Here is a 13,535-nt window from a genome sequence, read left to right as displayed (position 1 = left end):
TGCCAATCAGCTGGCCGGTGTGCATGCTCATGCCAGAAAATGGAAGACCAGCTCTTCCGGGTTCCGGCACTGCCGCACGCACCAAGGGCAGCTGATCGTTGCGTGCGCATGCGCGACAGAAACCCGGAAGAGGAATGGGCGACCGTGCATGCCAGGCAACATGGCTCCACGTGCCACTTTGGGCACGCGTGCCATAGATCTGCCATCACGGCCCTACACCGTTTCAGACAAATGGTTGTCTCTTTTTAAAATCCTCCAGGAAAGCACCCACAACTTCTGGAGGCATGCAGTTCCGCTGGTTTACTGTTCCGTCATCTCACTTCATCAGCGGTATGGATGAAGTCCTAATAAAGTTATGCATGCAGTTTTAAAGCTGTTAAGGGCTCCCTCCCTGTGGAACATCATCCCTATGGAGATAGGATTGGGGGCAGTTACTTATTCTTGTTTTTATATTGGGCTTTTATCTGTGTAAGCCGCCCAGAGTCACTGAGAGTCAGTTGGACGGCCCTATAAATGTATTTCAACAAACAAATAAAATATCTTTACAGTTGACTTAAAATCATGCTTCTTAAGCTTACACACAAGCCGCTACTATATCTGACATTTATTAATAGCCATTTTGTCTCTGTAATTCATGGACAAGAGGCCCTAGCAAAGTGGTTGCATCAGAAATCCAATGCAATTCCTTGCACCATCAGGCTGATGCAACAGCTTAAGTTTTGGACACAGTGACTATATATGTATTCTTTTTGGTTCTATTTAAAAAAAGGAGGAATAGATATGTTAAAATTAAATATGTATATTGAAAAGGAATTATAAATACCATCAACATAAAATGGAGCTTGCTCAGAAGCTGAAATACACCAAGCAAAAGAGATGAAGAGTGTGAAGTAGAGGAGGGAGCTAAGGGAAGAAGAGAGGGATAGGAGATTGGGCATGGAGGGGGGAAGAGGAGGAGAGAAGTGAGGAGTGGAAAAGGGAGGGAGGAGAAGGAGAGAGGAAGGGGAAGTAGAGAAGGATGACAGAGGGAAGAAAGGAGGTAGGGAGAGGGAGGAGAGAGAGAGAAGAAAGTGATAGATAAATATGGTGTATGGAGAGCAGAAGAGCCAATAATTGTTTTTGGGAGTTGATGGTAAGATGAATTGATGTAAACATTTAATAATATAATACGATGTTGGCTATCTAATAGTATACATGTGATTTATATGTTATGAAAATAAAAAAAATAAAAACTTTTAAAAAAGGTTTTGGCGACCGCTTTAACTTTGCTTATAAAAGGAGGAACTGGGTTGTGTCAATGCACACTTCACTTGACAAGCGTGTTTTCATTTCATTAGCTGCTCATCTTTTTCTTCTGCATATTTTATCGAAGCAGTTTTATACTTAGACCAGCTCTGCTAATTACCTTCCTGAGGCATTTGGCATATGGTCTCGGAATTTTTAAAAAACCTCCAAGGATCTCTCACTCCATTCAACCTGATTAAGTATTAAAAAGAACAAAGTAAGAAAAGTTAAAATAAACGCTGCTTAGACAATAATTACATAAAGGGACACAACCATCCAGTCTTAGCTGAATCATTTTGGCTTCCTTGTCGCCTTGTGAGATTCAATAGGGAGAGAAGGAATTCCATCCAAAACCAGAAAGCAATATATACCCTGTTTCCACGAAAATAAGACCTCCTCGGATAATAAGTCCAGTTGGGCTTTTGAGCACATGCACTAAAATAAGCCCTCCCCCCAAAATAAGCCCTCCCTGAAAATATTGCAACAGAGCAGCAGCCATGAGGTACCACGCTCACCACCTCCTGCATTTCAATTATAATAAGACCTCCCCAAAAATAAGGCCAAATGCTTACTGAATTTTTCGGAGTATAAGACGCACTGGAGTCTATATATATATATATGGACACATATATATGTGTGTGTGTGTGTGTGTGTGTTGCATTTGTGCTGATAAATAAATAAAGGGAGACTAGTATAGATATTTATTTAGCAGCACAAATGCAACACAAATGTAACAAAGGCAACAGTAAAAATAATAGCTTTCTGTTGTGATGGTCTCTTGTGACGAGCCGATAGACAGAGAAAGGAAGCAGTATGCTTCCTCCCATATTTGGGCATACCAGGGGCTGTGACACTATATATATATGTGTGTGTGTGTGTGTGTGTGTGTTGTATTTGTGCTGATAAATAAATAAAGGGAGACTAGTATAGATCTATTTCAAGCTATTTAGCTCTCATCAACTAGCCATACCCTTACTGGGATTCGAACCTGGCCTGTATTACTAGTCTCCCTTTATTTATTTATCAACACAAATGCAACACAAATGTAACAAAGGCAACAGTAAAAATATTGGGTTTCTGTCTGGATGGTCTCTTGTGACGAGCCGATAGACCGAGAATGGAAGCAGTAAGCTTCCTCCCATATTTGGGCATACCAGGGGTTGTGACACTAATTACATAAAGGGAATGCATAGCTTTTAGGAGGCTTATAGAGTGCTCCTGGGAGCTGGGAGGACCCACTCACTGCCTCCTGCCCCTCAAAAATAATAAGACTTCCCCAAAAATAAGGCCAAGCGCTTATTTCGGGGGGGGGGGGAAGAAAATAAGACCCTGTCTTATTTTCAGGGAAACATGGTAATATCATCCCAACTGCACGTCTTATGAAAGAATAAGTTGTTCTCCCAATAGTAATTTAACTGTGTATGTTTTTATTGATATAGCAATGTACTCTCCTCATGTCTCTCTTTAGGTCATGAATAAATAAGGCAGCGCCAATGTCTAGCATCACCTTTACTTAAAGAAAAGGGAGGTGGCTGCCGTCAGTTCTTTGTTTACATGCTTATTTGTGCAAACAAGAGAGACCCATTTAAATTAAGGAAAGGCAGGCTATGAGGAACAGGGAGCTGCCTCTCCAATTTGCTTCCCAATAAAATATTTTGCAATAGGCCACACCTTTCTTAGAAGCCATTTTGTAAATAAGCAACCCTTCCATATAACAACCAGCAGCACAAAAATCATGTTTATGTATCCAAAAGCAGTTTCGACGAACAAAATCTAGACCAGTGATGGCGAACCGGAACACACATGCGTCTCCGCATGCCAGAGCACTGAACACCCAAAGACCAGCTGCCAGTGTGCATGCGCACGGCGGCCAGCTGGTTTTCGGTTTTCCGGCATGTGCATGCAAACCAGCTGGCCTTTGTGCACAGCAGAGTACCAGAAACTGGAAGACCAGCTGGCCGGCATACGTATGCCTGTTTTTTGGGGCCATTTTTCAGGTCATTTTCCAGAGCCCCAAAAGACCAGCTGGCTGGTGCACCAAAAATCAGAAGAGCAGTTGGCGATGGCAGACATGCCCACAGAGAGGGCTCTGCATGCCACCGCTGCAGAGGTGGGTTCCTACCAGTTCGCACCTATTCGGTAGAACCGGTTTGTCAAATCTACCGAACCGGTTAGAAGAGGTTCCACCAGTGGACCCGGAAAGCAGGCCACACCTACAGAAGAGGTCCCAAAAAATTTTGAAGCCCACCACTGGTCCTTGGATATGATTATTCTACACTATCATGCTCATATTTACAAAACTCAGTGCCTCTGTGAAAGGTAAGGATGACTACTGCGTTTGTGGTGCAATCAGAACATTGCGTGTGTTGAAGTTGTTTAATGCAAACCAAAGATGCCTTTCAAAAAAGAAGTTTACATCATATTCTTATGCATGCCAGTGCTGTGTGTGAGGTAATTTAAGGTGGTTCTGACAAGTGTCGTCGGCATCTTCATATCCGGTCACATGGGCGGCAAGCCACTCCCACAAAGGAGGCCACACCCACAGAGTAGGTTGGAACCATTTTTGAAACCCACCACTGCACCTCTGGCACGCGGGCCATAGGTTCTCCATCACAGATCTAGACAATGGTAACTGTGAGGTGGAGGAGAAAGTCTTCAATCAGTTAGCCTCTCTTGGAGATTGATGGACTTATCAGTTAGGCCAATGTAGCAAAACCAGCAGTAGTAACGTAGCCTCCTAGCATATGAAGCAATGTCCAGACTTGGTCTTCATTTAATGATCCCATAATCCCTCGCGGGGTGGAGTCTGGACAACTGGCCAGATGCCTTTCCTGTTGCCGTTGCAGAGTTTTGTTCAGCAGATGAATTCTCATTGTGCCCAGAGAGAGAAATATCTGCTTCTACCTAGGATCGAACTCTCAGCCTCCTGATTGTGAGGCGAGAACTCCACCTCTAGGCCACCGCAACACTCTAAGCAATGACCAGACTTAAGTTTCCTAAAATCCATAAATTTGAGGTAGTCCTCTATCTATGACAGGTCGCTTAGTGTTACAATGGACTTGGATTCAAAGTTCTGACACCTAGGCTGCCTGACTGCACGTTTCCATATTTATGAGAGTTTTGTCAAAAAACGGCAGTTACTCTTGTATTTGTATTTGTATTTATTAATGCTTATAGGCCGCCCTTTTCCCTAAGGGGACTCAGGGCGGCTTACATAAAATAAGGGGGGGGGGGTATACAGACAATAGACACAATGATACATAGAAGTAAAATAGTAAGCAACATTCATTCATCATTCGGGTGGGGACAGTTATCTTTGTCCCCAGGCCTGACGGGCTAGCCAGGTCTTAAGGGCTGTGCGGAAGGTCTGGACGGTGGTGAGGGTACGAATCTCCACGGGGAGATCGTTCCAAAGGGTCGGAGCTACTACTGAAAAGGCTCTCCTCCGTGTAGTTGCCAGTCGGCACTGACTGGCAGATGGAACTCGGAGGAGGCCTAATCTATGTGATCTAATTGGTCGCAGGGAGGTAATTGGCAGGAGGCGGTCTCTCTTCTCTTTTTTCTTTTTGCAAAACCAACCCATAGCTTCACATAAAACCATCATGTTCACTTAATGACTGCAGAGAGCCGAGGTGGCGCAGTGGGTAGAGTGCAGTACTGCAGGCCACTTCAGCTGACTGCTATCAGCAGTTCAGCGGTTCTAATCTCACCGGCTCAAGGTTGACTCAGCCTTCCATCCTTCCGAGGTGGGTGAAATGAGGACCCAGACTGTGGGGGCGATATGCTGACTCTGTAAACCGCTTAGAGAGGGCTGAAAGCCCTATGAAGCGGTATATAAGTCTAACTGCTATTGTTATTGCTCTTGATTGCTTTACAACCACAGCATTGCTTTATGACTACACTTTACTGCTTACTTTGAGGTAAGATGGGCTGCCTATAAATTTGATAAATAAATGAATGCCATCATTTAACAACCACTGCAAAAAATAAGGTTAAAAAATTGGGTTGGTTCATGTGGTTGATCCACTTTATGTTATGGTTTACAACCCCAATGAGCAGGTTCCATAACGGTCATAAGTCGTCACTTTTCTAAAATGATAGGATATTTCAGCTTCGTCTTACATATCAAGGTGCGGTCATAATAATAGAATCTGGGATCTGAGATCAGGGCTCAGGAACATAAATGCAGTCCTTCCGTTTAGCTAAATGTCTGTAGAGATTCTCAGTCATCCAGTCATGGTTGCCCCAAAAGTGCTTTTTCAGGAGGCAACTGGACTTCCTTTGTTTGTTTTTCCTTGAAGACGTTTCACTTCTCATCCAAGAAGCTTCTTCGGTTCTTTTTAATTCTCCTCAGAAGCTGCTTCTTGGATGAGAAGTGACAGGTCTTCAGGGAAAAAAAACAAAGAAAGTTCAGTTGCCTTTTGAAAAACACATTTGGGAGGCTCATATCAATAACTGTGGCTCAGTCAGTACCATTACCAAGTGGATATCCCGTTTGACTTTGCAGTGCAATGCAAGATTATCGAAGTACAAATTTGTCCAGTGGCTGGACACAACCCCATCACAAGCACACATTCCCTTTTATAGTCCTGAATTCCAGCTCCTTGTCTCAGTGGGAGGAAGAGCGTTAAAAGTGGTATTTCATTCTCTGAGCCAGACAATAAAAGTCATCTAGCCCAGTGTTTCTCAACCTTGGCAACTTTAAGTCCTGTGAACTTCAACTCCCAGAATTCCCCAGCCAGGTGTGCTGGCTGGGGGATTCTGGAAGTTGAAGTCCACAGGACTTAAAGTTGCCAAGGTTGAGAAACACTGATCTAGCCACTTTAATGATGATAGAACAATATTATGGAGAAGAATAAGGAATATTGGGTTGTTGTTTTTTTGTAATATGTCAACGCTCTTGGCTATTCAACAACACATCCATGCTTAAGAGGTTAACACTTTCAGTACCTCCATCTCACAAAAAAAGCTTCGTCTTACATATCAAGGTGCTGTCATAGAATCTGGTTGCATCAGAATCTTTATAAACAAAATAACTAAGAGCAAAGTGTAAACTCTTTCGAGTTCTAGAAGGGTGAACTGGGACTTTTGTATGAAGCTTTTAATTTGCAAAGCTGTTTGCCACATTTCTCTTCCCAAACAACAAAGCTTACGACAGAGAAACACTGCAGGTTGGGGATGGACCAGATAATTTCAGTAGCTAAAACCTCCCTCCCTCCTTCCTTTTCTTCCTCTCTCCTTGCCATATGCTAAATAAATGCATTAAAAAAAATGCTCACCCATATTTTAGGGCGAGATTTCACTGTCTTGAAGACACAGAAGGAAGGATTGGTGAGGTTTGAACTCCATGCACACATTACCAAGAAAAATCTTCTGCAATGTCACTCTGATCTCTTGGAATTTGACTAGGGACAAAGGCTTTGATTTCTGCTCCCGATAAAAGAAAAATGTGGCTTGTAATCAGGGCATTATTTTTTTTTTTTTCACAGAAATGCAGAAGTGAAAGGATCAAATAAACAAATACTGCCACCTGGTGTTAACTTTGAGAGCTAAAAATAAAATACTGAAGTCCTCTCTCAATTTCATGCAAAAATCAAAGATACCGTATTTTTTGGCGTATAAGACACACTTTTCTCCCTCAAAAAAGAGGGTGAAAATCTGGGTGCATCTTATACACTGAATGCAGCATTTTTGGCCTCAAAAACCCTGCCCCCTTTGCAAAAATGGCGGTGCATAGCCTTTAGGAGACTTCCAAAGCGCTCCTGGGGGCTGGGGAAGGCAAAAATGAGCGAAAAATAGGCTGTTTTTTGCTTGTTTTGCCCCCCCCCCAGCTCCAGAAGGACTCTATAAGCTTTCTAAAGGCTACGCATGCCCTTTTTTTGACAAAAAACATATCAAGGTGCTGTCATATTTTTGGGAGGTCTGCAGAGTGCAAAAACTTTTTTTAAAAAATTTGCCTCTTCAAAATCTTGGTGTGTCTTATACTCCGGTGCATCTTATACTCTGAAAAATACGGTAGCTATTGCAGAATGAGGGAAGAAACTTAAATCTGCAAGATGGTGAGGGCAATGTTGCAATCAAAGACACACACCCCTCAGCTTCTGCGCATGAATCCCATTCAGCTTCTGCACATGAACCCCCTCTCAGCTTCCACGCATGAACCAGTGGTGGATTCCGGCAGCCACTACTACTTGTTCCCTCAGGGATGCGCCGCATGTGTAATACAATGAAAATTGCTCTGTGCATGCACAGAAGCCAAAAACAAGATGGCGGCAACTATGGCACCGCCCAGAGAACCAGTTTGGGGGCGCGGCAGGCCTGGGTTGCTGCTGGTTCCAGCAGGCTGCCAAGCTGCTACCGGTTCGGCTGAACCAGTCCGAATCGGTACGAACCCACCATTGGCATGAACCCCCACTCAGTTTCTACGTATGGTAGATGGTATGCATACCTTCTACCATGACACCATGCTTGCCATTTTTGCATATTTTGATATACACTTTTCTGTGTACATCCCTGGGCTTTGACATCAGAAAACAGGTTAAATAGTATGGTAATAGTTGGGCTTACGGACCACAGCACTCTATATAACATACTAGCCGATAACCTGGCATTCTCCGGGTATTTATTTATAGGCGGGAAATATCCAGACCAAAAGTAATTTCTAATGTTGGATTTTCCTCCTTACCAGAGGGAGCCCCCTTGTGGAGTACTGTGAAGCTGTTAGCATGGCAATTCCACTGTGCAGTGCAGTAGAAGCCATTTTAAAGCACATTAGGTTATATCTTAACAGAACACACACTGTGAGGGGTTTTAAGGGTGTCTTACCCACACTATATTTGTTTCCAGAGAGTAAGTCATCTGTGTACCAAGTTTGGTTGAAATTGCGTGAGGTGTTCCAGAGTTATGCCTGCAGCAGCTTTGAAACATATGAACTTCAGCTCCCAGAATTCCCCAGCCAGCATGCAGGCTTTACAAGCAAAAGTACACTTTATTCCTGCACTTGATGGTTTCTGTTCTCTGAAATCTGCCTATGAGTATTGCTGTTTCTACTTTCATCATAAGAGATCATAAAAATGTGTTCCGGTAAGGGTTGTTTTTTTTTAAGCCTACTGGTGATTTTAATGAGCAGTTTAAAAAAATACATTCAAATCCCTTCCATTGCAACCAGTGAGCAGAAAAGCAATTAGTTTTGGTTCAGTGTCCATATCTATGAGAAATGACAACGGTTCCATCACAAAACCGCGTTTGACTAAAGCGTGCTCGACGAAACCGCGTAGCTGACGTCATCACAGCACGACGAAAAAAGCACGCTGCGAACGATAAAGCTAAAATTAACCCCTAAACCTAAACCTAACCCCCCTAAACCCAATCCTAAACCTAATCCTAACCCTTAACCTAACCCTAAACCTAAATGTAACCCTTAACCTAACGCTAAACCTAACGCTAACCCTTAACCTAACCCTAAACCTAACCCTAACGCTTAACCCTAACCCTAACCCTAACCCTAACCCTTACCTTAACGTGAATCGGCTTGCTTTCAAAGCGCTATTTAAAGCGCCCTTTTTTCTCCGTGGTCACTGTTGTTGCCCTGCTGATGACGTCAGCGACGCGGTTTAATCGGGCGCGCTTTAGTGGAGCGCGGTTTTGTCGTGCCACGATAACAACAACCAAAAATAAAAGTGTAGCAGAAATTTATCTTTCAAAGTGAGTAAGGGATAATGCAAATATACCTAAGAATGAACATCTTCATTGGCCCAATTATAGTTATCTACTTGAGCATCCACAGGAGTTTAGTTTTTTCATCAGTGGCTAGACCACATTGCTCAATCTCTTCTGTGTAGGTGGGCAGTGTCACAATGCAAGCAGTCCTTGACTTACGACCAAAATTGGGGCCAGAATTTCCATTGCTAAGCAAAGCAGAGGTTAAATGAGTTGCACCCAATTTCATGACATTTTTGTGATTGTTGTTAAGCAGATCACTGTTGTTAAGTGAATCACGCAATCCTTATGTAATAGCAATAGCAGTAGACTTATATACCGCTTCATAGGGCTTTCAGCCCTCTCTAAGCGGTTTACAGAGTCAGCATATTGCCCCCAACAATCAGGGTCCTCATTTTACCCACCTCGGAAGGATGGAAGGCTGAGTCAACCCTGAGCCGGTGGGATTTGAACCGCTGAACTGCTGATCTAGCAGTAGCCTGCAGTGCTGCATTTAACCACTGCGCCACCTTGGCTCTGGCCTCCCCCAATGACAGCTTGTTACGAGCCAGGATTGTCTCGACTGGCAATGTGAATACGTGTTGGTTGCCAAGTGCAGGATTTTTGATCATGTGACTGTGGGGATGCTCAAAGGTAATAAGTGTGACACCTGGTCATAAGTCACTTTTTCCGTGCCATCATAATTTGAATAGCCACTAAGTGAATAGTAGTAAGTCAAGGATTACCTGTACAAATACAGGCCTGTATTTATGTAGCATTTATTTATGTAAATAACTTTGCTTAACGACCCATTCCCACAACACATTTACTAAGACCGTATTACTATTCTTCTTCTCTTCCTTCCTAGTACCTCTCTCCACACTTAAAGACTATAACCATGTTGCTTGTATCATTCAATTTATATTGCTTTTATTTGTTTCCTAGTAGGATTTAATAGCTTAGTAGTAACCTTGACTATCACTAAGTGTTGTATCTTTTTATTCTTGATGAATGTATTTTATTCTCCTTATGTACACTGAGAGCTTATGCACCAAAGACAAATTCCATGTGTGTCCAACCACACTTGGACAATAAAGAATTCTATTCTATTCTATTCTATTCTATTCTATTCTACTCTATTCTGTGTCATGTCCCCTCTTGTCAGCACCTCTTCATTGGGCAATTAGGAAAGAAGACCACGAGACTCCATAGGTAGAAATCAAGTGTACTTTTACTAATTATAAATGATTAAAGGCGTAACAAAGCGAAGACTGATTATTTAGGCGCGAAAGCGATTGATATATAGAATAACCCATTCCCCACCCCTTGGCATCCCAGTTACAGTCCAATCATAATTCTCCTAAGTGTCAGGTGTGAGATAACTTCAAAAGGCATCACTAAGATGGAATGTCGGTGCCGTTAGCCTTGGCGGGAACCTCCTCGCATGCTCCAGAATCTTCCTCCAGCACAATTAGTAAACCTCTTCCAAATACCATGCCCTCCCTCCCCGTTTCATGGCAGCCGAAGCAGCAGCAAAGCAGAGGCTGACACCTCTTCTCTGGGATTTCCTAGGAAAAACATTTTAGTGGTGCCGTTTAATGAATCTTCTTGCTATTTATTTTTATTTATTTAATTAACCACATTTATGTGCCGCCCAATCCCAAAGGACTCCGGGCAGCTTACAAAAATAAAGAGAAAAAAAAAACACATAACGAAAGAAACAGTTTAAAAGAGCAACACCTCATACATTCAACTGCTACGGTTGTTAATCACAGCAGTTGTTAAATTAATAACATGGTTAAGTCAATCTGGCTTCCCATTGACTCTGCTGGTAGAAGGTAGCAAAAGATGACCACATGTCCCCAGGACACTGCGATACTATAAATATGAGTCAGTTGCCAGAGGATGCTCCAATGCTTGTAAGATTGAGAAATAGTCCTAAATCCCTTTTTTTCAATACCGTTGTAAGTTCAAGTGGACCCTAAATGAATTGTTGTAAGTCAAGGACTTTGTTGTTGTTGTTAGTTGTGAAGTCATGTCCAACCCATCATGACCCCATGGACAACGTTCCTCCAGGCCTTCCTGTCCTCTACCATCCTCTGTAGTCCATTTAAGCTCACACCTACTGTTTCGGTGACTCCATCTAGCCACCTCGTTCTCTGTCGTCCCCTTCTTCTTTTGCCCTCAATCGTTCCCAGCATGAGGCTCTTCTCCGGTGAGTCCTTCCTTCTCATTAGATGGCCAAAGTATTTGAGTTACCTCTTCAGGATCTGGCCTTCTAAAGAGCACTCAGGTTTGATCTCCTCTAGGACTGACCAGTTGGACCGTCTTGCAGTCAAAGGGACTCGCAGGAGTCTCCTCCAGTACCATACTTCAAAGGCCTCCATTCTTTGGCGCTCAGCCTTTCTTATGGTCCAACCTTCACAGCCATCCATTGCAACTGGGAAAACCATCGCCTTGACCATACGCGCTTTTGTTGGCAATGACTATTTGTATTCTATTTCCAGCTTTATATTTCCACCCACCTTGTCACAGCATCTGAATACCTTTTCCAAGTTCTTCACTGCTACCCAAGCATCTGAATTTTGATCACGAGAGCATGGGGATGCTGTAACGGTGATTAATTGTGAAAAACAGTCATGTCCCTTTTTTTCAGCGCGGTCACTAAGAAAATTGTTGTAAATCAAGGGCTACCTGTACAGGTAAGTCCTCGACTTACAACATTTGATTTAGTGACTGTTCAAAAGTTAGAAGGGCATTGAAAAAAGTGAGTGAGGACCATTTTTCCCACTTACAAATTACAGCCTCTCCACGATCATATGATCAAAATTCAGCTTTAAACCCATCCCAAAAATATATATTTATAAAGGATGTCTTTATAGTGTGTGTGTAACACACACACACACACACACACAGACAAAATAAAGGCATCCTATATATATGTGTGTGTGTGTGTGTGTGTTTGTGTGTGTGTTGTGTTTGTGCTGATAAATAAATAAAGGGAGACTAGTATAGATCTATTTCAAGCTATTTAGCTCTCATCAGCTAGCCATACCCTTACTGGGATTCGATCCTGGGCTGTATTGCATATTAGGCAGATATATTAACCACTAAGCCACAGGCTGTCCTCCGTTATCAGCTGAGCCAGGGAGAAAGGTATATATTTAAAGTCACAACCCCTGGTATGCCCAAATATATACCATATATATATAATGTATGTGTGTGTGTGTGTGTTTTTTTATTTGTGCTGATAAATAAATAAAGGGAGACTAGTATAGATCTATTTCAAGCTATTTAGCTCTCATCAGCTAGCCATACCCTTACTGGGATTCGAACCTGGGCTATATTACATACTAGGCAGACTTCATAGCCATTAGGCCATAGGCTCTTATCCGTTATCATAAAGGGAGAATCATAAAGGAAAAATCTTATATATATACATATATATGTATTTATGTATGTATGTATGTATGTGTGTGTGTATGTATATATATATATATATATATATGTATGTATGTATGTATGTATGTATGTATGTATGTGTGTGTGTGTATATATATATATATATATATATATATATATATATATATATATATGATAATAAATATAAAGATAAATATAAAGCTGAATTTTGATCATATGATCGTGGAGAGGCTGTAATTTGTAAGTGGGAAAAATGGTCCTCACTCACTTTTTTCAATGCCCTTCTAACTTTGAACAGTCACTAAATCAAATGTTGTAAGTCGAGGACTTACCTGCATTATAGTACACTATAATATTCTGTATATATATATATACAGGAAGACGCTCTGGCGGCTCCTTCTGCCCGCTGGGCTACGACCGGTTTCCAGCGGGGCATTCCTCGGCAGCCTCCCGTGAAATCCCTGGAATTTCCGGGGAAGCTGTGGCTTGGCTTGGGAGCCGCGGCTCACGTGACTTCCAGGGCCGTCTTCAAGGGTTCCCTTTGCCGCTCCCCATAACTTCCCTTGGCGGGGCAAGGTTTGAGCGGGGCTCGCTGGCCGTGGACCTCGGGGATCATAAAAGCTACGCGCCGCGGAGAGATTCCGCCTTCCGGCCCTTGGAAAGCCTCCGGCCGTCTCTTCTTCTTCCTGCAAGCAACTCCCGCGGCCGCCTCGCTTCTTTCCCAGCTCCCCTCCTGCAAGGATGGGGGCAGGCGCCTTGGCCATCTGTGTGAGTAGGGGCTGCCTGGAGGTCGGTAGGCGGGGAGGAGCGGAAGAAAGGAGGCCGTGGGAGAGGGGGGGGGGTGCGCGTGGTTTTTTTTTTGCACGCCGGGCAAGCAAGCAAGCGCGCGCAGTTGGGGGGGCGGGCTACGTGGCCGAAAGCGCGCGTGGGTTTGAACGCCTTCGCTGCGCTACTCTTGTGAATGCACGAGCTTCTATGGATTGTTATTCGCTGTAGCTGCCCTGCCGGGGTTAGGCGGTCGGTTTTAACTTTATTGTTGGATATATTTGCCATCTTTTTCTCCTGGACTCCGATTATAATTAATATAATATAATATATATTACATTACATTACAATACTGTATTAATACT

The 13,535-nt window shown here is 43.0% G+C and overlaps 2 protein-coding genes across 2 annotated transcripts in view; both read left to right on the top strand.

Annotated features, from left to right (window-relative positions):
• The window catches only part of LOC116513231 (G protein-regulated inducer of neurite outgrowth 3-like), a 217,165-nt gene that overhangs the window by 52,720 nt on the left and 150,910 nt on the right, over nt 1-13,535 (top strand). The window lies entirely within an intron of this gene.
• The window catches only part of LOC116513312 (protein FAM13A-like), a 126,695-nt gene continuing 125,945 nt past the window's right edge, over nt 12,786-13,535 (top strand). Inside the window, exon 1 of the mRNA XM_032224330.1 lies at nt 12,786-13,173. Coding sequence (XP_032080221.1) covers nt 13,147-13,173 — 27 coding nt within the window. The 5' untranslated portion in view covers nt 12,786-13,146. The remainder of the gene's footprint in view (nt 13,174-13,535) is intronic.

Source organism: Thamnophis elegans, chromosome 9 (genome assembly GCF_009769535.1).
Source record: "Thamnophis elegans isolate rThaEle1 chromosome 9, rThaEle1.pri, whole genome shotgun sequence".
Lineage (NCBI taxonomy): Eukaryota > Metazoa > Chordata > Lepidosauria > Squamata > Colubridae > Thamnophis > Thamnophis elegans.
This window is presented reverse-complemented; position numbering and strand designations above follow the sequence as displayed.